The sequence below is a fragment of the Rhipicephalus microplus genome, chromosome X (genome assembly GCF_043290135.1).
Source record: "Rhipicephalus microplus isolate Deutch F79 chromosome X, USDA_Rmic, whole genome shotgun sequence".
Lineage (NCBI taxonomy): Eukaryota > Metazoa > Arthropoda > Arachnida > Ixodida > Ixodidae > Rhipicephalus > Rhipicephalus microplus.
In genome coordinates this window covers 216,129,250-216,151,535 of record NC_134710.1, presented here as the reverse complement: position 1 = coordinate 216,151,535, position 22,286 = coordinate 216,129,250, and the positions used below count along the sequence as shown (strand labels likewise).

The 22,286-nt window shown below is 45.0% G+C and overlaps 3 protein-coding genes across 5 annotated transcripts in view; 1 reads left to right on the top strand and 2 right to left on the bottom strand.

Annotated features, from left to right (window-relative positions):
• Lrr47 (Leucine-rich repeat 47) overlaps positions 1–11,796 on the bottom strand; it is a 59,557-nt gene extending 47,761 nt beyond the window's left edge. For both annotated transcript variants that reach the window (XM_037435594.2, XM_075878625.1), the window contains exons 1-2: positions 11,458–11,796; positions 809–907 (exon numbers count right to left, since the gene is read on the bottom strand). In XM_037435594.2, coding sequence (XP_037291491.2) covers positions 809–907; positions 11,458–11,649 — 291 coding nt within the window. In that variant the 5' untranslated portion in view covers positions 11,650–11,796. The remainder of the gene's footprint in view (positions 1–808; positions 908–11,457) is intronic.
• Positions 11,797–19,668: 7,872 nt separating this feature from the next.
• LOC119187798 (uncharacterized) lies at positions 19,669–21,226 on the bottom strand. The gene has a single exon (XM_037435879.2). The coding sequence runs from the start codon at positions 21,087–21,089 to the stop codon at positions 19,674–19,676; it is 1,416 nt and encodes a 471-aa protein (XP_037291776.2). The 5' UTR covers positions 21,090–21,226; the 3' UTR covers positions 19,669–19,673.
• A 304-nt stretch (positions 21,227–21,530) lies between these two features.
• mh (DNA-dependent metalloprotease SPRTN) overlaps positions 21,531–22,286 on the top strand; it is a 69,060-nt gene continuing 68,304 nt past the window's right edge. For both annotated transcript variants that reach the window (XM_075878620.1, XM_037435583.2), the window contains exon 1: positions 21,531–21,890. In XM_075878620.1, the coding sequence (XP_075734735.1) occupies positions 21,753–21,890 (138 nt within the window). In that variant the 5' untranslated portion in view covers positions 21,531–21,752. The remainder of the gene's footprint in view (positions 21,891–22,286) is intronic.

Genomic DNA, 22,286 nt, shown 5'->3' with positions numbered 1-22,286 from the left:
AGAATGCCTTCCTTTTTTTTTTTTTCCATTTCCATGCCAGATTTCCAAAGTAAACATGGTGTCTGTGATGTACTGGGTCAGTAAGTGGCAGCAAATGTTCTGTTTGGTTCTCCAAGAAAAAGGCAGTCTTAATATCACACTGAATGGCAATGAAGAATTGCAATGTTTCTAATTTTAACATTTTTTGTATATGGTATATGTTTTTCTAAATGCATCAGCAATGTGAGAAAGCAAAACCAAAATCAGCCACAAGCTGCCCATACCACTTGCGGAGCAACACATATGTGTAGAAGCCCCGCCACCACAGCCTTTACTCCACTCTCAAATTGTTGTCGAGTGAAGCAGACACCTAGGTTACAATTTGTCCACTGTAATATGTGCTATAAATTAATCTAAAAGTTAATGTGAGTTTGCATTAAGTAACTATTATTAGTGCCATTTTATCAAAATGACTGACCGCCACACCGCACAGTTTATTTCTGAAGACTTTTTTTCTCTCTCAGGAACCCTATCCCGGAATGAACATATGACAGCAGCATTTAGGGCAGGTTGAGAATTTATAACTTCAAGAGGACTGCGAAAAAAAAAAAAAAAAACCCGACGAAGAAGACACACCCAGCGCTAGGTGTCTTCTTTGTCATCAGAATGCGCAGTTCTTTTGAACCTATGTATTTAAAGAACACACCAAGCACATTCAAACATATTCACATGTGCACAACAAAATGTAGCACACAAAGACTGATATCAAACTGATAAATTCGAAAAACAAAGCGTGTTACCAACGACAGAGTTACTAACTACTGCCTACCTTACTAATGATCAAGTTGTGCGGCGGTTCTCGTAGTTGAATAGTAGCTTTTCCTTGAGTAATAAACTTCGTGAAGAGCCTCTCAACATTGTCATGGATCTGCACAAAAACATTTTGAAAAGATATGTACTGAATCAAATAAACAATAAATTAATTTGTGACAAATAACTTACAAAGAAATAGGTTATAAAATCGTTCATGAAAACTTTTCATCATAAATTTGACTGCATTAATTAAAAGGGTACTGCATCAACTTTTGGAGGTGTGTTTACACTGTCATACAAATCTGCTGCATACGGAGATAGCTTTGAGCAAGCGTGAGGCTAAGCAAATGCTCGTAAGATATTTTATTTTGATAATAGAATCAATTTTCCCGTGGTGCCTATACCTATATCGACACTAGCTTGACGTCGGGCTACAGTACTAATCTGGCGACTCACGCAGTAGTCTGGATAGTTTTGATGACACCAGGCAGTAAAACTTCTGAAATCACTTGTACATCACCAAAACATTAAAAAATGGCCACTTGTGTGTCACCAGAAAAGCCGTGGTGCAGAGTGGCCATGGAATCGTCAAAATATATTGCCCGAGCGAGTCATGAGAAGCTTGTATCACGTTGTAATGTAAGGGTACAGCGGGAACCGAAACTGGCTTTAAAAAATTCACTGTAATTACTTTTTCAGGGTGCACTCATGCTTACCAGTACATTTTCTAGGCTTCTAAGGGCGATGCCTTAGATTCGACAAAAAAAAACACACAACTTAAAATTTTCATGTCAGTACTCCTATAAAACCGGACCCCCTTATAGTCGATTATAACTTAAGAAATCAGTGCCATGGTCACCTCAAAAACAGAAGCCTGCACCAGCGGCAGTTCACTCCAGCCTAATGCCATGAGCTGGACAGCCAGTTACCCTGCCTTTGAACACTATGGCCGAGCGGGAATATTTCTCTTGGTCACGGAGGCAATCGGTTGCCGTGCTTCAGTTATCTGGGCCCTTCTTAAGTTTTGAACTCGACTGCAGAAATATTAAAAGATATCACGAGAAAAAGTTCACACTGCCACTCCATGTAGATTTCCACTACTCCTTTACGTAATTCATCAAAGCAGATGTGACACATCATGCAGTTACAGAATATAACAAAAAAGAAACAGCAAGAATTCAGGGGACTATGTCTAACTACATTAAGCTTACTTTTACTCAAATTAGTATAAGTAGATGGGCAAGAAATAATTAATGCCGAAAGTCCTTGTTCTTAACGGTGCAGGTAAAAAAAAAATGCCAGGCCTGTGCGGAAGGTGCAGCACAGTCACAGCGAAAGCTAGAAGAGCGGCCTTTCAGAGCCTTTTCTAAACACTCATTAAGTAACTGCTGCAAGCACGCTTGCTGAGTACCCACTACGGCATTAATAATAATAATTTCTGGGTAGTAGGCCGGAATTCGCTATGCTATCCTTCGTCATTCTCCTCAGAAGCATGGTATCTGCTAAACACTTGCAAGAAATTTTGTGCCAATTGTTCATGCAGTGGCTGTCGACAAGGAATTATGCCTGAAGTGAATATGCACCACAGTTAATAGGTGGTCAAGCTTTTGTAATGGGTTGGAGCATTAGACGACCCACTCGTTCGGGGACAACTTTCTGTGGCAATGAAGGGAAAGCTACAGGGGTGGAGCTACTGCTCCTGTACTCCTCCGCGAAGTAGTCCGGTGCAGCTCACGCCTCGAATGACGGCTTTGTTCAAGTAATTTCACTGCACTCAATTTCATACGTCTGCATACGGAGCCATTTTGGAGTGAAATTCGGCACAAGCTCCTTCGGCGAGTCGTCAGAATAGCTGGAGGGCAACGCGCGCTCACCTAAAAACGAAGACGCCATATTAACTGTGAGGTGCATGTAAAACGTGCGACGCTTTCAGACGCGCAAAAACGCCAAATGAGTTATCAGAAGGCAACAACAAATATGAATATCTCTTTGGTGCATGCTGTGTCTCTTCATAAACAGCATCTAGTAGAAAATAATGTTCTTTTTTATTAGTTCCACGCGCAAAAGACGGACGCATTTCTGGCACTACATTCTACAGTGGTGGCACGTGCCCACCTTTGGCTCCGTAGCTTTCCCTTCATTGCCACAGAAAGTTGTCCCCGAGTATAGCATTGTGTGACGCCTGATTGTTCTTTTGCTGTTCTAAAACGCTTCATTAGTGATATTAACACGATTGCTTTCCCGACACCAAGCCTGCCTAGGGCAAGTTTGCGAACAAGTACCAAGCACCAGCGCAGCTCAGTGGTAAAATACTGGGCTGGCATGCAGCAGACCCGGGTTCGAGCCCCACTGTGTCCTTGGTTTTATTTCTAATTTTTGCGGTAGTGGTTACGGACACCGGTGGCGGCGGACAACTACGGCACCGCATGTGAGCCGAGTTTTGATCTCATAACAGCTTTCGCTGTAAAAGCCAACTTAATTATTCCTGTAAACAATATGATAGCACAAGTTAGCTGAATTATGGGGCTTAACATCTCAAAGTGACTCATGCTATGAAAGGTGCCATAGTGAAAGTCTCAAGATAATATCAGCCACTTGAGATGTGTACTGACATTTCGCAGTACACATGCCTCTAGCATTTCACTTCCATTGAAATACAATCACTGCTGCTGGGATCTGACCCGCATTATTTAGGTCAGAAGCCAAGCGCCATAACCACTGTGCTGCAATAAACTCTTTAGGTCAAGCCACCAGTGACACTGCAGACTTCCCGTGCAGAGGAAAATACCAATTACTATTATTATTTGATTTAGATACACAGAAAACACGAAGACACAGAGGAATTAGGGGGGAGGCACAGGCTGACAACTGCAACCTATGGGAGCACAAATGCCTGCCTGCTTCCTTGGGAAGGGAAAAAAAACAGAGAAAAGAAAGGCAGGAGAAAAAAAAACAGGAAAAAAACAAAAAACATGGAAGTAAACACAAACAAGTAGTAACATAAAAAAATGTACACAAACGCAGGGTTAAGTTGGTTTTGCTTAAGAACATTAATAAGGCTTTGTGGGCCTGGTCACGCAGAGCAGCACATCCTCCCAGAAACAGGCACTCATGAATGGTCGTGCAAATGGGTCCCATAATTCCATATTTTTTTATGAGCAGTGCTCGTTGCATAGCAAAAGCAGGGCATTTTTAAAATTAGGTGTTATAGTGCCTCACACGAACCATACAGCATATACAAAGGACTGTCTACATGTCCTTGATGGTATAATCGTTCGCAACCTAACACACAGCCAACTTTTAGCTCGTATAAAAGGGCTCTGTCTCGACGAGGTAGTCCATGTCTATGAATACAGGGATGAAACAATTTGCTTGCGACACAGTGGTCGGGGTGCTACTTTAGAAGATGACAGCAGATCAGCAGACAAATGTGACTGCCAAAAAACTTCATTCCCAAACCAACTGCCATTATTGCATGAATACATGCTTTTGGTGTATTCATGAGGGAAGTATATGAAATATCTCTTGATGGGTAGGATACCAGAAACTTACAAGAATGCCAACACCATCTTAATGCACAAGAAAGGAGTCATCAAGGACTCAGAAAATTACAGGCCAATCAGCTTACTGTTTATTTAAATTAAGAAAACATTGTAGTTCAATCAACCAAAAGACCAAGCACGATTTCGTACAGGCTACTCAACAATAGACAATATTCATATTATCAATCAAATGATATAGAAATGCACGAAATACAACCAGCCTCTATGCATCACCTTCATAGATCACGAGAAGAAATTTTATTCAGTCGAGATGTCAGCAGCCATTGCGAAATCACATAAACATAATGCAAGAAATCTACAGCAGATCCACAGCCACCATAGTCCTTCATAAAAAAAGCTACAGAATTCTAGTAAAGAAGGGTGTAAAGCAGGGAAGGGAGAAATGATCACCAGTGCTATTGATAGTGCATTTACAGGAGGCTTTGAGGGCCCTTCATTGAGAAGAGTAAGGAATAAAACTTGATAGAGAGTATCTTAGTAACCTGTGATTTGCTTACGACACTGCATTGATAAGTCAGGGAGTGAATTACAACTCATGAATACTCAACTGGACATGGAAAGCAGAAGTGCTGGTCTGAAAACTAATTTGCATAAAACTAATGCAATGTGCAAAAGTCTTCACATAACAGCGTTTTGTGATAGGTGTCAAGACACTGGAAGTTGTAAAGGGTAATAATAATAATATCTTGGGTTTAATGTCTAAAAACCACAATATGATTATGAGAGACGCCGTAAGAGAGGGCTCCAGAATTTTCGACCACCTCGGATTCTTTACCGTGTAACTAAGTCTAACTACATGGGCCTCAAACATTCTCACCTCCATCGAAAATGTAGCCGCCACATCTGGGATTCGATTTCCCGACCTTCGGTTAGCAGTCGAGTGCCATAACCCCTAGACCACCACGGAGGGGTGGAAGTTGTGAAGGAATAAGCCTACTTAGGGACAATTAATAACCGCATAGCCGAACAATAAGAGTGAAATAACTAGAAGAATAAGTACGGAGTAAAGCACATTTGGCAATCATCCTCAAATCATGAATGGTAGTCTACCACCATCTCTCAAGAGAAAGGTGTATAACAGCTGCATCCTACCGGTGCTTATTAATGGAGCAGAAACCTGGAACCTTACAAAAAGGGTTTAACTTAAATTGAGAATGATGTAGCGAGCGATTAAAAGAAAAATGATAGGCGTAACTTTAAGAGACAGGAAGAGAGCAGAGTGGACTGGGAACAAATGAGGGTTAAGGATCTCATAGTTGAAATCAAGAAGAAATGGACGTCGGTGGGGCACATAGCGCATAGGCAGCATAACTGCTGGTTATTAAGGGTAACTGACTGGATTCCAAGAAAAGGCGATAGCGTGAGTGGAAGACAGAAAATTAGATGGGCAGATGAGATTAAGAAGTTTGCAGGTACAATGTAGAGCAGAATGCTCAGGACCAAGTTGATCAGTGGAATACTGGAGAGGCCTTTGCCCTGCAGTGGGCATAATCAGGTTGATGATATGCTTTTGTTGGAGTATTTGTGCAAGAATTACCAATTGACATGTGGCCTTAGAAGGTCTATCTGTTTTTCATTAACTATACCTAGTATGTCGAATGTCCTAGAAGTTTTTATGCTCTCGTCCCAAGACATTTACATCTCATTCGCTTAGTGTGAGTACCAGGTTACAAAGGTTTAACCCTCAATGAATATGCAGATGCACTTGCAGTGGCAACGCATAACGGTCCCATAATTTTTATATTGCCGATGTTGGTGTTTATCTCTGCGGCACGATTTGAAAATATTGCAACGTCGAATAACTTTGCTAAGTCTCGCTTCGCAACATCCTAGTTTCCTCACCTTAAGTATTCTTGAAAAAAAATCGATGGTGCTCCTCTAGAAGGGTGGAAATACCAATGACCAGATTACAATGCCAAGTTCCACCACTGAACTTTTACCTACACATGCCTGGTATGGTAGCCACTCTTATGCCTCCGCTGCAACAAGAATGAATCTCTGCATCATTTCCTTTTAACGCACAGATTTTTTACAAATCAAAGAAAAAGACTGCTAGAAGAACTTCTCTGTACAATGGCTTTAAATTTATCTCTTTTTGTGATTCTTTTCTTTGGGGCAACTGAAACGGGCTTTAGCCACAGGAACGTTTGCAAAGCCTAAGGAAAACAAAACAAATAGAATGATAAGCTTAGGCATGAATTCACTTTATTTTTAACCCTATTAGCATGTTGAGTTTTCTTTTTTCCCTTATTTGATTTATTGTATTTTTAAACCGTGCTTTACCAATGTGTTCATTTTGTTGAACTGTACATTTCACCGACCGACTTTGGTTGCCTACCCGCATTCAACAGCAGCTCCAGTTCCTGACGATCCTGGTATGGCAGGCAACAGTTCTTCTTCGAGGCTACCGACATTATGGACGCTTCCAAGAAATGTGCTCTTCTGCTAACGCCGTGCGGGTAACAGACTTCTGACATCGTCTGCGTTATTCAACTCAAGCAGCCCAGCCAAGTGAGCTACAAGGACACAGCTGAGGTTCTCAAGGCTCACTTTGTTCCACAGCCATCCGAAGTCTTTTGCAGGGCACTTTTCCACTGACGTGGCCAATGAAATGACAAAATGGTCAGTGATTACACAGCTCTCAAGAAGCTAGCAGTAGATTGCCATTTCGAAACAATTGCAAGCACTGCAACAAATCCGACAATGCTGCCTCTTGATGTAATACTGCATGATGTTTTATTTGCAGTCTTTAGAACGAGCAGATACAGCAACGGCTGTTCGCAGGAAAGGACGTGATGTTCAAGAAAGCCTTTAACCTTGCATTGCGAGCTGAAAACGCCGTCGAAGATCAGAAGAACATGAAAACGAAATTTAAAGAGATCCATGAAGCTGGCAGAAGCATCTGCATGACAAAGCCCGGTCGCTCAAGTACTTTTGCCCAAACGAAGAAACAACGTTGTTGGCATTGTCACACGCAACATAGTCCAGATACTTGCAAGTTTCAGACAGCTTCCTGCAAGTACTGCAAAAAACGTGGACACACTGAAAAAGCCTGCCTGAAAAAATGGAAGAAGGCAAAAACAAACAAAAACTATATCATCAAATACACTCTACAAGGAATTTCGACAACGAACCTCTGCACCAGTCCAGACTTAATAAGACTCCACAGATATAATCCTTTATGAGCTCAACACCTTAATTGACATGTCCAGCATGTAGAAGGTCATGACTCAGCTATGAATACATGGCAAGTCCTTGGAGTTCAAAGACAACTAGGGTGCAGCCTGCACACTCATCAGAGAGGCCCCGTTCAAAGCCATGTTGACCCACCATGGCTTGAGATTGACAACATTCTCCTGCGCACGTGGTCCCCCTTCGAGTTCTTGGATGTGCAATGGTGGCTGTAATGCTTAGGAAGAGGACCTTGACATTACTGTTTGTTGTCATCAAGAGAGCACATTGTAACCTCCTCGAACTAAATTGGTTTCCTCGTCTGGGTATCACAGGCATCCATGATGTATCAGGCGATGAACTTGTTTTAGAGCTTTTAAACAAGTATCAGTCTGTGTTCAACGAGGTAATCTCAGGACACGTTGGTCCTGCGGTACATTTCTAACTCATGGAAGGAGGAAAACCAAAGTTTCTAAAAGCACGACTAATTCTTTTCGTGCTGCAGTGAGCTAGCTGTTGAAGCTGAACTGGATTGATAGCAAAGTCCAGGCGCAATCGAGCCAGTGCAGGATTCAGACAGGGCAATGCCTCTCATACTGGTTTGAAAAAAAAATGGCTCATTATAAATATGTGGCCACTACTGTTGCACAGTAAAGAGGTATCGAAGAAGGTAGACGACTACCCACTTCTCACAGCTGATGAAGTACTCAACCACTTAAGAGAAGCAACGTCTTGAGCACCCTGGGTTTGGCACAAGCTTACCAGCAGCTTCACGTGACGCCACAGATATTGACACTGAAAAAGCTGGAAGGGTTTTACAAGGTAAAATGGTTACCTTTCGGAACCTCTGCAGTTCCGGTCATTTTTCAATGCTTCATGAAGACAACGCTGTCTGGCATCACAGGCATTTGTGCATACCTAGATGGCGTGATCATCAGTGGGAAATGTGCCATAGAACATGCCGAGAGACTGGAAGAAGTGCTGAAGACAGCCTACTAGCAAGGAGGAAGGCCTTAGGAACTCCTTCCCCTTTCAGAATTCAGATGGAGGGAGTGTTTTACTGAAGAAAAAGAATAAAATAGGTGTTTTTCAAGGCCTTCAACAAGTGCCCCCTCACCCCAAATTCCTGGCTATGGGCTTGGCTAAGGAGGCTACAGCAGTGCAACCTTGGCCTTAGCAAAAAAAAAAAAAGCTGTTTTGCAGTACAAGTTTTCTTTTTTTCTGGGACACTGAACTGACAAAAGAGGCATCCACACCAATGAAGAGAAAGTTACAGCTATCACAAGGACTCCATCATCAAACTGCAAGCAAGCGCTTCTATCATTTCTCGGAATACTGGCCTTCTACGACAGATTCTTGAAGAAGAGGGCAACAATTTCCAGCGGTCCCAACCAGCGTCTTCAGAAGGAAGCCATGTGGAGGTGGGAGAACAAGCATCAAGAAACATTGGACAAGCTTGAAAGATTGCTTTTCAATCAGACTGTGCTGACACATGACGACGAACAGGAGCTTCTGGTCAGATGTAATGCTTCTCCATATGGCATAGGAGTTGTTCTGTCTCAACGTGATGACTAGAATATAGAGGTGCCAATCGCTTTTGCATTCCGGGTGCTAGGGCCTATGGAATGCAATTAAGCTCAGTTGGGCAAAGAAGGCCTTGCTGTAGTGTTTGCAGCACATAATTTCCACAGTTATATTGCTAAAAGAAAGGCAACTTTTGTCACTGACCATCATGCTCAGCACATTGGGTCAAGTCCTCTTTATCACGGATGACCAGATTGCATCAAGTTATCAGCGTATTACTACAACATTGTCTACAGGCATAGCAAGAACCACCAAATGTGGGCATTGTTTGAAGGTTTGTCAAGATCTCCATTTACGGCTACAGAGCTAGCACATCTGACACAAGACAGCATCCTGCAGAGGCAGTGCAGAATGGCACAGGGTAAAAACTCCCTGGTGATGAGTTCGCACCTTACTTACATTGAGTGATCGCACTAGCATTTCATCGCAAGTGCTTCACATTTGAATCATGGGTGGTCATACCGAGCTCCGCACAATTGGACGCTCTGGCACATCTGCGCGCTGGTCATCGAGGCATAGTAGCAATGAAGAACTGACCAAGGAGCTACGTATGGTGGCCCGGAATCGACAAGGCAATCGAGAAAACAATGTGACAGTGCTATGAACGCCAGTCAATGCAGAAGAGCCCACCCAAAGCTCTTAATTTCACCTCTGACCGTCCCCAGACACTATGGCACACGGTACATGTTGACTTCGTGGGGCCCCTCCTTGGGTGCATCTACTTGGTTATTGTGGACGTGCACATACAGTGGGTGGAAGTCTGACACCTGACGCAAGAAACATCTGCAGTTGTCATAGATGCGCTCCGAAGTCTCTGTGGTACGTTTGGCTTTTCCTGAAAGGTTGTGTCGACAACGGAGAAGCCTTTATCTCAAACGAAGTAAAGCAGTTCTATGTGTCAAACAGCATAAAGGCTGCAATATCACCAGCGTACCACCCTGCAACAAATGGCCAGGCAGTATGCTACGTGGCAGTTGAACAAAGCACTCCTGAAAGATGCAGACAAGTCTATGCAGTGCGGACTTCAAGGTTTCTGTATCAGTAGCACACGAGGGTACACACTGCTATAGGAATGACACCTGCGAGAGTGGTCTTTGGACAAAAACTTCTCTGCCTTCTTGATCTTCCCAAGCAGGAGATAGAGTTACAAATCCCTGACAGCCAGAAGACATTGACGAAATCACAATGCTTCGCAAAATGGGAAAGTGTGCTTATATGGCAGCTTTTGAAAAAGCCAGATTGGATTAAAGGCGAAATGCTGCGCTGTATTGGACCACAATCCTGACTTGTAAAGAGTGATGACATAAAAGTTCAGTGTCACCCAAACCACATGAAGAAAACAAGCCAAATAAGACAAGTGACTCCGTCGCTGACAGATTGGAGCACAGCAGACGGTCTCTCAGACACAATGCCAGAAGAAATGTTATAAAGTTGTGCTGCTCAATGGCTTGACTCGCTGGATATTCAAAACAACACTCCCTTGCAACGGTCAACGTCAGTGACCCCCCACAAATGTGACCGCCAAAGGTTAGGCGGCCTCCAGACTGCTGCTGAAACTTTGTCTAAGAGAGGAAGAGTTGACATGAAGAGATGACAACGACAAAGTGTGTGCGCAAATGCACTGTGGCACAGGTGTGAGCCTTTCATCAAACGCTGGCTTTTAGCGACTCCAACGTCTAAGCTACACCTGCTAACTTGTTCTTGTTTCTTTGAGCTAAATAAACCATCAGAAGCCACAAGTGGGTGTACATACGTAACAGCAACAAAAAAGAAAGGACATCTGATGTATGAGGTTGTGACAGCAGTGGACACCATTCATGTAAACTGGTTCCACAAAATAGTGGCATACCGGTTGTGTTTGTGCTCTTACTCAAGCATATAGGAAGTCAGTAACATTAACATAAAACAATATAATTTGTTGTCTTCCACAGTAAACTCAAATTATTGGTTGAGTTAAGATACAATAATGTCCCAAAATGGCGCATTAACTTACGAAATAGGCAAGGCGAGGCATCTTTACCAAGATAATTAGCACTTGAACATTACGACGCTGTTGCTAGTGCCAGTACTGGCATCAATTGAAGAATAAAAGCGCGGTATGCTGAAAGGCAAACTTTCGCGCGAGTAGCAAGAAAAATAGCGAACAATATTGTGTCCATTCTGTACATACCCTAGACCAAGCATACAGAAAGTCAGTAATTCTAATATACAACAATATATTTAGTTCAGTTTTCACGGTACACTCAACTTGGACTCCGGTTGTGCTACTCGCATAGTTCGATTTATGCATGAAAATCACTACAGTAAGTTGCAAAAACGACATTTGTATAATTGAGCACAACTCTACCTTATATTTCATTCCTGCTGGATTTCCCGCTGTGCACAATAGCAAATATATGGTCGGTTTCTGTTGTTTTGCTTCTCCTGGCTTGCGACACAATGTAAGAATTGTGAAGGCGGCTTTCCTTTTGGATCTCGCTCCAGAACGCTGATACTCCAGCTGTCGATAGCCAATTTGTGTCTCGCATTCCAACCTCATACTCAGCAAAATATGCGTGGGAAGAAGACTAAGATGAATGTGTCACCGGTTCTTGTCGAATTCTTGAAGCGCGAGAACCATACAGAAACGAGAATTCGCACGCGCGCCAAAAACGTTTCGCGCTCTTTCGCCAGGCGCGAGGCAGGCCCAGGCTATGGTGGCTAGAAGAACCATACCCTGGCGCCAAGTTTAGATTATGCCAGTTTTGCATGATAAAAAAAACTTGAGTAATTTATTAATAAAAGTGAATATACTTTCAAATTTTTATTTAACTTATATTAGGTATTTATTTTTTAAAGTTGTTTTACTTAATGCACACTATACTACAGCTTAGGTATGTAGATAAAGCCACAGACACCACAGAGGGCAGCACGGAGGAAGGAAAGGAACCTTTCTTTCCTCCGTGCCCTGACACATTTTTCGGCTCTTCGGTCAGCTGGCGATGTCCCTGCGCTCTGCCCAACGTTTTTAGATTAGGTCAGTTGGAAAACACCGCGCCGGAGGCGGCCACATGTCGTATCCCAGCCGAGGAGCGGCGCTGGTGTCGCGTTGAGATTGGCGGAGGGCGACCGGCTGCCCGCGTCGCGTTGAGTCGCGGTGTTTACTGTGCATTCGTCTCTCGTTGTGCAGCAGTGTGGTGTCTCACGCGTTCATCATGTGCCATTGTCTTGTGGGCCGAGACTAACACATCATTGCCATGCCGACCTGCAGCGCGCCCGGCTGTCGAAGTGGATACGGCTCGCAAGAGAAATCTGCCGTTCCGCGTCATTTCTTCAAACCGCCGAACGACCCTGAAGTGCTGAAGGCTTGGGCTGCTGCCATTCCTCGAAAAAATTTCAAAGTGACGACGAAGACCTACATTTGCGATGTACATTTTGAACCTCGGGACCTCGTCACATGTTATGAACACGTCATCTGCGGCAGCGCAGTTCAGATTCCGCGTGGAAGGTGGGCAATTAGGCCTGGGGCGGTTCCCCGGATTTTTCCTAATATCCCGGTTCACTTGTCTAAACCGAAGACGACGCCGAAAAGGAAACCTCCGAAAGCAAGACAGGCAGAAAGTCCAGAGATTCGCCCTACCGAAGGAGAGGACGGCCTATGCTGCGACGACGAAGAAGACGGCGTTCCTGACGAGTCGTGGGCATCTTCCGATCCAGATTTGTATTCCGAAGAAGGGAGAAGGCTCCAAGCATTCGAAGGGCGCACAAAGTTTGAGTCGGGGTGTGGAGCTCAGAGCTGAGGACGTCGTTTTCTTCAAGATTGCTGAGAGCAGCGTCATTGTTGTTATTGACAGGGCCGTTGCTGTGAGAAAAGACTTCGGCGTGGCTGTGAGCTCAAGGGGAAAACTTGTTCCTCCGAGCGTGTACCGCGAACGCGGTTCGGAAATCTCGCGGCGGCTCTCGAGCTTAAAGGAAGTGTCGGCGTTCCTCAGCTATGTGGACAACCTGAAAGTGTGCACGGGTCAGCTGTAGTTCATTTCCTTCTATTTTGGTGGCAACAAGTGCTATAAAGACACAGGACGTGTGGAGGCACGTAAATTGTTGTGGGCTGTCCCAGCGAAGCCTGTGCCCACAATGCAAGAGCACAAGAAAAAATCTCCGCCTTCGAGAAAAACGAAGCAGGGCAAAGAATGCAAAAGGACAAAGCAAGCCTCACCGAATGGTTCGGTCAAGAGCGCAGAACCTAAGAAAGAAGGTTATCAGAGCCACAGTTTTCTGGGAAAGAGCGAAGAAAGAAATTCGTGCTTTGAAGGCGCACCTGTCAAGGTTCACTCGTGGCGAAGTAGATAAAGCCATAGAGGTGCTTCCTTAAGCACAACAGCTCGCATTCCGTGCAGCGCTGAAAGCTTCAAAAGCAAAGTCAGCAAGAGGAAAGCGCTACGAAGCCGAATGGTTGATGACGTGCCTCCTTTTAAAGATATCAAGTCCTTCCGCATATAGGCTAATGTCCAAGATGAACCTGTTGCCACTGCCCACCTCTTCACAGAGGTGGGCAGTTCATTCACTGTGAAGCTGATGTAGAGTGAAGGGGAACTGACGCCATTGGTAAACAAATGCTGCCATGGCGCTTTAAAGAGTGCTGCATGTAAATAAAGTTTGCAAGCAGAAGATGTAACTGTACTGGCTATGCATTATACTTGTACATGTTTGTTTGTGCCTCCTCCTTCACCACTACCAGCCTTTTTTTGCAGCGGTAAAGAACGTCTTATTTTAAAGCCAAGGTAACTCCCTTCGTGAGGAAACTCTCAAGTAAATGCGGAGATAAAGTTATGCAAGCTTGTTATGAGTTAATTGGTGTATATAAAGCACGACCGGTTTTATAAGTAGCCGGTTGTGATGTAAAGCAAGGTATCATGTGAAACCCAATACCTAATCGCATGCGGCTTTGATGGACGGCGGCGGTGAATCTGATTCGACCAAAATAAAAAGGGTTGAAACCTCTGCACAAGCAAATGGCCAGAAAAGGAGCCCCGAAATAACACAAAAATGCATAATTGGTGGTGGTCATTATTATGGTAAATTGATATAATTAATTGAGAAACGAATAACAACATACAAAAGCGCAACAAAAGGTCTCCACGTGATCGCAACGCCAACTAAAAGCCACGAAATCTACTGCAATTTGGCTCCTCATAGCCAAATATTGGGTTGTAAAAAAAATTAAAATTAACATAAGAAGGAGAATATTGCTTAGATATGAGTCGAACGCTATCGGAATCGCTGCACAAACTTTTTAGTAGTTGACAGTGTTTAAATATTTTTTAAGTTGCCTTAACGGCTTCGCGTTGATTCAGATATGACTTCCTTGCGCCGTTCAACGCGAAGCAGCAGCAGACGCACCTCGGAGAACCGATCCTTACGCGACCGCAGCGCCGCTGCTTCACGTGATACGGGCTGAGGCCGTTTCCGTGGCATGGCGGGTGCGCGCTCTTTCCCAACTGACCTAATCTTAAAATGTTGGCTCTGCCCAGCTCGACGCCGCTACGCGATATTGTTTCTTAGCAACCAGATTAGCGTGCCCACAAGCGCAAGGAGGAGTGCTCCTTTCTTTCTCTACTTCCGGCTTCACAAAATGTGACGTCATGGCCTCTCCAGTTTTTTTTTTTCCTTCCTCCATAACTCAGATCGCGGAGGAAGAAAAGGTGGCTCAGATAGATCAAATCTCGTCAGAATGGCCGTCCGCACACAAGCAGACGTTTTCCCAAACGCTAAATGTGAATAACGTTTATTTGTTTTTGATTTCAACATGAATTAAGCCAGAAAGTACAACTGTTGTGTTTGGTATCTTTTAGCCTTTTCTTCTCGACGCGAGGTGGCGCGCTGTCACGTAAAAGCTGTCTTAACGTGTTCTAATTCTCGGACAGCATGGGCTCGGTGCGGTTTTCTAAGCAGTCTGCGTAGACTGTCTACGTGCTGTCTAAAAATTGGAACACAGCCCAGGTAAATTTAGCCATAGCCTCCTAGATTTCCTTTGCCTGCCGGATTATCGGCAGTCACTTTGAAAGTGGCCGTCATCAGAACTATAGTGTTGGCGTCACCTAAGTAGGGGTGCTTTCAAATAAGTTTTTACGTTTTTTTAAAACTTATATGCAACAAAAATAACATAAAAAATTTTAAAAAGACGTAAACGTAAATATAATTAACCCTACGTAAATGACGCCATCATTCAACAAACAACTCCTTCAATGCAAGGCATAGCCTCGGAAATTTGTAGCAAACGCGAAAATCGCCAATTTCAAAGGGTGTCAAAGGCCAAGTGCAAAAACCCTTATTCCTACGTAGGCAGCGCTGTCGTAGATGACCGGCGTTTCGCGCTCATCCGGCAGGCAAAAAAAACCTAGGAGGCTATGATATGGCCAACGCCTCCTCTGGGAAGATGCCTGCCGCATGAGAAAAAAAAAAGAGCTGCCACACTCTTTTCCTCCTTCATTTTGAAAATGTTCTCGGTCGCTAGCGTCACTTGTGGCGGACAGTGCAACAACGCAACACTTTTCATAGCCTTTGAAACAGTGGTGCACAGTTGCAGCGTCACCCCCGGAAAATCTTTTTAGCTTCCGGGGGTGACTGTTGCAGGTCTCGAACAATTTTCGACTGACGCGCCCCTAGGGGCCGCAGATAAAAAAATGCTCGGCTGGTACCGCTCATCGCCGTGATAATAGTGTTGGTCGCGAGCGCCACCGCGCGAAGCTTCTTTAAAACTGAAGGCAGGCCAACTCCGCTGGGAGCGCGAGCCATTCCTCAGGCATCTTTCTAGAGGAGGCGTTGATATAGCATAGTAAGTAAGTAAGTAAGTAAGTAGGTGCTCCTAATCCCTTTTGGCACAGGGCAGGCGCCAGCAGCGCCACAGGACAAAGTTGTGCGCTTCAACGCACATCCATACACACGCACACACACATCACCAGTCAGGCGCTTGCCGCGCCACCGTCAAAAAAAAAAAAAACATTTTGTGTTTTACACGCACTTCACGCGAACACGCACTCACACGTTTTCCACTTTACTGTTCGAAGAAAGAAAGGTCTGGTAGTAAATTGCCCGTTTCGCCACCAGGGGAAACGTGCCCTCGGCCAAGTCTATCCAGTGGCGTCGGCGTCGTTTAGATATTTTCTGTCGGCCCTTCGTTGCGCTGGACACTGTCGGGGTGTTTGTCCACCTGCCAGCACAGTCTGTCCCAGAGTTTTAGACGTCGCTTGGCACTCTCGGTGTGTTCGACTCGGGTGTCGACGGGATCATCTGGGAGACCCAGATATTCCGCCAGGTTTATCTTGGGTAGGTCCCTCGCTCCGAGTCGCGGGCAATCCATCAGGATATGTTGGATGGTTTCTTCCGTGGCCCCGCATAGGCGGCACGACGGGTCCGTGTCGAACAGTTCCCAATGCCGCTTCCGCGTGGGCAGTGACCCCGTCCTGGCTTGGAACAGGAGGGCGCTTTCCCGGTCGCCCCTGTAAAATGGCTCACGGTCTGGAGCCTGCTTGTATTCGAGGTATAACTGTAGGCTCCTTTTCTTTGCCGCCGACGTGCGCCACATCTCTGTGCTGGCTTCGGTTATAGTGTTTTTTGTTATTATACGCCATTCTCGTTCCGATTTTGCTTCTTCCAGTTTTGTGTTATGGCCGAATTTATTTTCCAGAGAAGCCAGTCGTTTCATCCACTGTGTTTTTATGCCCCTGTATCGGAGGTGTAGGTATATGCGCTGGCTGTAATTTGTTTCTGGTAGAAACTTTAGCCGGCCCGCATATTGTATTTTTGACCTTGCTTCGCGTGCTTCGAAAGTTGACCAGGCCAACTCCCCTGTTACTGCTGCGTTTGCTGTTGCAAAGCTGCCTCCCAGTAGCCAGCGCCCCAGTTCATTTTGGTGGCGGTCCAAACATCGCACTGTTTGGGTAGAGTACGCCAATGTGTCACCTGCGTAGGTTATTGCAGGCACGGCAAGAGTCTTCCAAAGTGTGCGGCCTACCCTGTAGGGGTTGTAGGAATGCCGTGACAGGTGCCACACCCTACCTTTTAGGCGGTTGGATTGTTTTAGGAGTAATTCTTGGTGTTTGTCAAGGTAATTCTTTTGGTCTGATATTGTTATGCCTAAATATCTGTATGTTGCTGTTTTCTTGATGGTGTTGCCTTGGATGGTGAATGTTATGTCTTTGTCATCAATGTTTATGCCCATCCATTGTGTTTTGTCAGTGTTGAATGTGAGGCAATCTTCGTGGGCTACGCGAGAGCATATGTCGAGGAGATGTTGCAGGTCCGCTGGGGATTCAGCCAATAATACGATGTCATCGGCAAATGCCAAGCATGAAATTTTAGTGTAGATTTCTTGGCGCTCAGTTGTTACGGTGGAAAGACGTAGCCCTGGTCCTTCTCTATTTACTTGTTCTAGTAGGCTGTTAATGTAAATATTGAATAATGTTGGCGATAGTGGGCACCCTTGTTTGAGTCCAATATTTTGTTGCACCTGTCTAGATTTATATTTGCCCAGTTCATACACTGCCGTACACTCTGCATATAGTGCTTTTAGTAATTTGATGAAGTCTTCCTCAATATTAATTTTTTCTAGCTTCTCCCACAGTCGTGAGTGCGGCACTGAGTCATATGCTTGTTGTAGATCCAGGTATGCCAGGTATAGTTGAGATTTGTCTCTGTTTTTCATTTCTATTGCCTGGGTTAGGGTAAAGATATGGTCACTTGTCCGTCTGTTTGGGCGAAATCCATTTTGCGATTCTGACAAGATTAAGGTTTTTTCACAGTGGTTTTGTAGCCTGCGATTCAGGATTGTATTGAAGAGTTTCAGAATGCTACTCAGTATTGTTATGGGGCGATACGCCCCAATGTCACTTGTTTCCTTTCCCTTTCCCTTGTGAATCAGCTTTACCCGGCTTTCTTTCCAAGTTCTTGGTATTTTTCTGCTTGCCAGAATGTCGTTGAGGCAGCCGCGTAGCATTTCCTTTGCCTCTGTTTTGAATGCTTTCAGGAATTCGTTGGGTATATCATCGAGTCCTGTTGCTTTCTGGTTTTTTAGATCATTTATGCGTCTCTTTAGTTCTAGTTTAGAAATTGGTCCAGTCAGCTTTTCTTCTTCAGGTGTGCTGGTCTTGTCCTTTTTTCTACTGCTGATCTGGGGTGGTGGATCTACTGGATTGGTTTGCATATTTTTAAAATGTTTAGTTATGTGCTGTTCAATTTCTTCTTTGGTATGTAGAGGAATGCTATTTTCAGTAAGTAGTATGAGTGAATCTTCCTGAAGGGTGTCCTTTGGTTCCAGTGTCCTTATGTATGCCCAAAACTTCTGACTGTAATGGTTACGATCCTTATGCAGGTTTTCTTCTTCTTTTTGGAATTTCTGGTCTATCTTTTTTGCGGCCATTTCCTTTACTTTTCTTTTTTGGGCCAGGTATTCCTTCCAAATTACCTCTTTTTCTGTCGACTCATTGGGCGTATGACGGTGCCTTCTGGATAATTCTTTGCGAATGCGAATTTCTGTCTTCAGTTCTCCATCAAACCAAGGTGTGTTTCTGGTCCTTTTTTTTTCACTAGTTTTCCCAATGGTTTCTTGTGCTACTGACAGGCATTTTTCTGCGAATTCCTCGTATGTTAGAGGTTCTGTTAATGTTGACTCGAGTTTATTGGAAAATTCATCCAGGCGCTCTTGCTCTTTCACTCGCCAGTGAGCTTTTGTAGTTTCAGGCCGGTTTACTCGATGGGGTTGATGGCGTCTGAGGCACAGTTTCATTCGGTTGTGGTCACTTCCACAGCTGTTTGTTTTGTCTTCGTCTATGTACAGAGCTGTGATGTTTATATCTTGCCTTACTACCTCTTGATTGTAAAGTATGTAGTCTATAGCAGATTTGTTAGCTCTGCGTGACCATGTGTAGGTGCCTTCACAAGCTGGATGGAGGTTTGCTATTTGTAGGTTGCATTGTTTAATTAATTTTCGGAAGCCAGCAGCATCTTTTTCGTGACCATCCAATTCTACTATGTGGCAGTTGAAATCTCCCATCAGTAGTACCGGTTGGCCTTTGTAGGTTTCTTCAATGTCTTTCTTGAGGCATGCGTAAATGCTGTCATTCCACTTTTGTTCCTCGAGGCCTGTTGCCATGTATATGACACAAATGTACAGGTCACGTGTGTCAATCTTTATTTTTATCCACATGTGTTCCTTGTCCTGGCAGTCCCCATTTACAGTGCTTCTCTTCGGTGTAATAAAACCAATGCCTCCACCCCGTTTTTGTCCTTTACTTCTGTTCTTTCCTTGCCATACTAGCCCCGGGAGCAGAGGTTGTTCGTCGTCCCGCAGGTGAGTTTCCGTTAGAGCGTAGATATCTATTTTTTGTCTGTTCACTTGGTCTTGGAGTTCAGCCCACTTGAGTTTGTTTGTTCCTTGCATGTTTAGTAGGCATATGGTGAGTTCTTTTTTCACTTCACTCTGCTTTGTTCTTCTGTTTCTTCTTTTTCTGGAAAGTGGTTGACAATGATCTCTGGAGGACTGAAATTGGGGGGGGGTTGTGCGTATGGTTTTGCCTGCTTGGTTGCTTACCAGTGCCGGTTTCTCTGTCCTAGTTTGCCTAGGGCTGTTGTCATTGCTTTCAGTAGCGTTTGCACTGTCCTTTGATCTGGTCTTGTTGATCGTCTCCAGTGTTGTGGGCGCGTTGGTTGTTTGTCCCATAAAAAAGATTTAATGGCCTCACCTAGTTGGCTGCCAACCTGGTCCGCTGCCTGTTCCGAGTAGTGGATATCATCCAGGTGATCTGCGGTTAGCTGGGCGGCTGCTGACATAAACCGCACACTGGGGCCCAAGGCTGTACACGCCGTTTGAACTGCCGTGTTCCATGTTTGGCATGCTGTAGCAAATTGTTGACCCCTTGCTTTCGGTTCAGGGATGGCACTGACTATGTAGTGGTGTTTGGGTGTCTTTTGGCTCCAGTAAGTCAGTTGTTGCTTCAGGTGGTCAGTGGTCTTTTTAATGTCTGCTTTATTTAAAAGATCAGTAGTACCTACATGTATTATTAGTTGCAGCTCTGTGTTGGTGGCATTTGCCTTCTGAATTTCTCCTTCAGCTCGGTGAAGTGTTTCTTCAAGATTGGCACCAGATTTTGTAGTGATGCGTAGTCTTTGATCATGTATAGCTTTACGGAGGTGCTTTTTCAATCGATGGGCATTGGAGTCGCCTAGGACTACAGTGCGTTTGCTTTGTGGTGGATGGTCATTTGACTGCGTTTGAGGATAGGGATGTTTCTGTTTATGGTCAGCGCTGAGCTGCTGCTGTTTCTGGCTGGTGTTCTCTGATTTCAAGGGTCGGCCTTTTTTGCCCACTTGTGTCCCAGGATTGCCTTCCTCTGCTAGCTCAACTGTGTGCTCAATGTCTTCACTTATCCTGCTTGTGCCCTGTGATGGAATGTCTTCCTTCCATTGGCTGCGAAATTGCTTGTCTGAGGGGTGTTTTGGCTCTGGTGTCCCGGAGTCGTGTCGAGGAGTTGAGGTAGCCTGGTCTCCGTTTTCTTGGGCGTCCTGAGTACTGTTTGTCTGTTCGAGTTTTTTTATTTGGGTTTGGAGGGTACCAATCTCTTCCTCGAGTTTTTCACGCAAGTTGCGCTCTGTGCTCAGCAAAGTGTGTAGGTTTTGCCTATCTATTTTAGCTTCCGCTTGAGCAGCTTCCCACTCGGCCTTTATTTGGCTAATTTGTTGTGAGTGTTCGGCACGCAGTTTTATTTCTTGAAGTGCGATTGAAGCCTGCATTGCTGCGAGTCTCGTGCAGAGGTTGCACGTGTATCTGCCTGCCTGGGCTTCTTGTGTGCTGGAGAACGGGGTGTCATCAATGTTTGCCCATTCTTGGCAGGTCTCACATTCTACCATTACTGTTCCGTCCGACGAGTCCTCCTCTACACGGGCACTGGTTCCTTTTGTTGGGGCACCTCGGCGAGTCCGGGTCATGTTGCTATAATTTCTCATAAAATGGTAGTGTTATTTTGTGTAGGTGTGATGTTCGATTTGTGTTGTTGTTCTGCCTCTATTTGCTATATGTTACCGATAGGCTATTCTTAAGGCTGGGCACCAGTTTCTATTTGAAATTGCCGCCTGGGAGAGTTCCGATTTTAGTTATGTTTGCCGGGACATAGGTGGCGCATGTTGTCCGTTTGCTTGTCGTGCGGGTCTCAGTGCGTTAGGCCTAGGTGTTCAGGTTTGTATTGCGCTGGGTAATATGCAGTAATGCATGTCATCACGTACCAAGTGCGTCTTGACAGGCCCGGGGTTTTCATTGGTCCGCCGATTGCATTCTTGAAGGTGGGTCGCTTCGCTTTGCCGCTGATGTTTACACGATCACCACAAGCACGCGCACACTGCAACACAACCACCAAGCATTGTTCACTAAGCATACCGCCTATCCTCACCAGGTCGCAGCAGCGGCGGCCCACCACAAAGCCCACAAGGTAGAGTGCCTCGATGCGCGCGCGGGCATCAAGGCACCCTACCACAAGGCGGCATGTGGCGGCACTTCAGCCCACGTGATCCAGCCGCAGGTGACAGATCGTTCAGCTGGTGCGCGCTCGAAGCGCGCTAGGTACGGGGGAAGCTTTCTCGTCGTATATTCAAACCTTTACTGCAAGCGCTGCGATGGCCGTTGCCGACGAAGACGAAGACTTTAGTGTGGCTTTGGAGCTTCATCTACAGATCAACGAAGAGAATGAGTACCGCGAGAGCTTACTAACATGGGATCGCCCGAGTACAAAGGCCCCAGTGGAGAGATCTGTGGTACGATCAACTTCTCTTGTCTTTAGCAGTCGTGCATGTTTATGTAGATGTACTTCAGCGGGTCTGTAAACTTGCAGTACGCTAGGTCACCACCGTGAGATAGGTTACGGTAGTAGCAGTTTGGTTCTTCAAGCATTTCAGAGCGCGCCAAATGTCAGTCGCTCTGAACTTGAGAATACGTTATATCGTGGTTACACGTTGATCATACGTAGTAGAAAAGGACATCTTGCGATGTTTCATTTGTTCCGAAGCGGTCACGTCACATGCAACAAAATTGGAACTGTGCGGCAGCCGGCAGAGCAGGCTGCGCGGGATACTTCCGGCACTTCGTCTTCATTGGCTGGCTACAGTCACGTTACCAAATTGCCGGTATAACTGCTTTAGTGGGTAGTGCCG

Coding starts and splice junctions, on each gene's coding strand:
- LOC119187798 (XM_037435879.2), bottom strand. CDS start 21,089: ATGAGAAATTATAGCAACATGACCCGGACTCGCCGAGGTGCCCCAACA.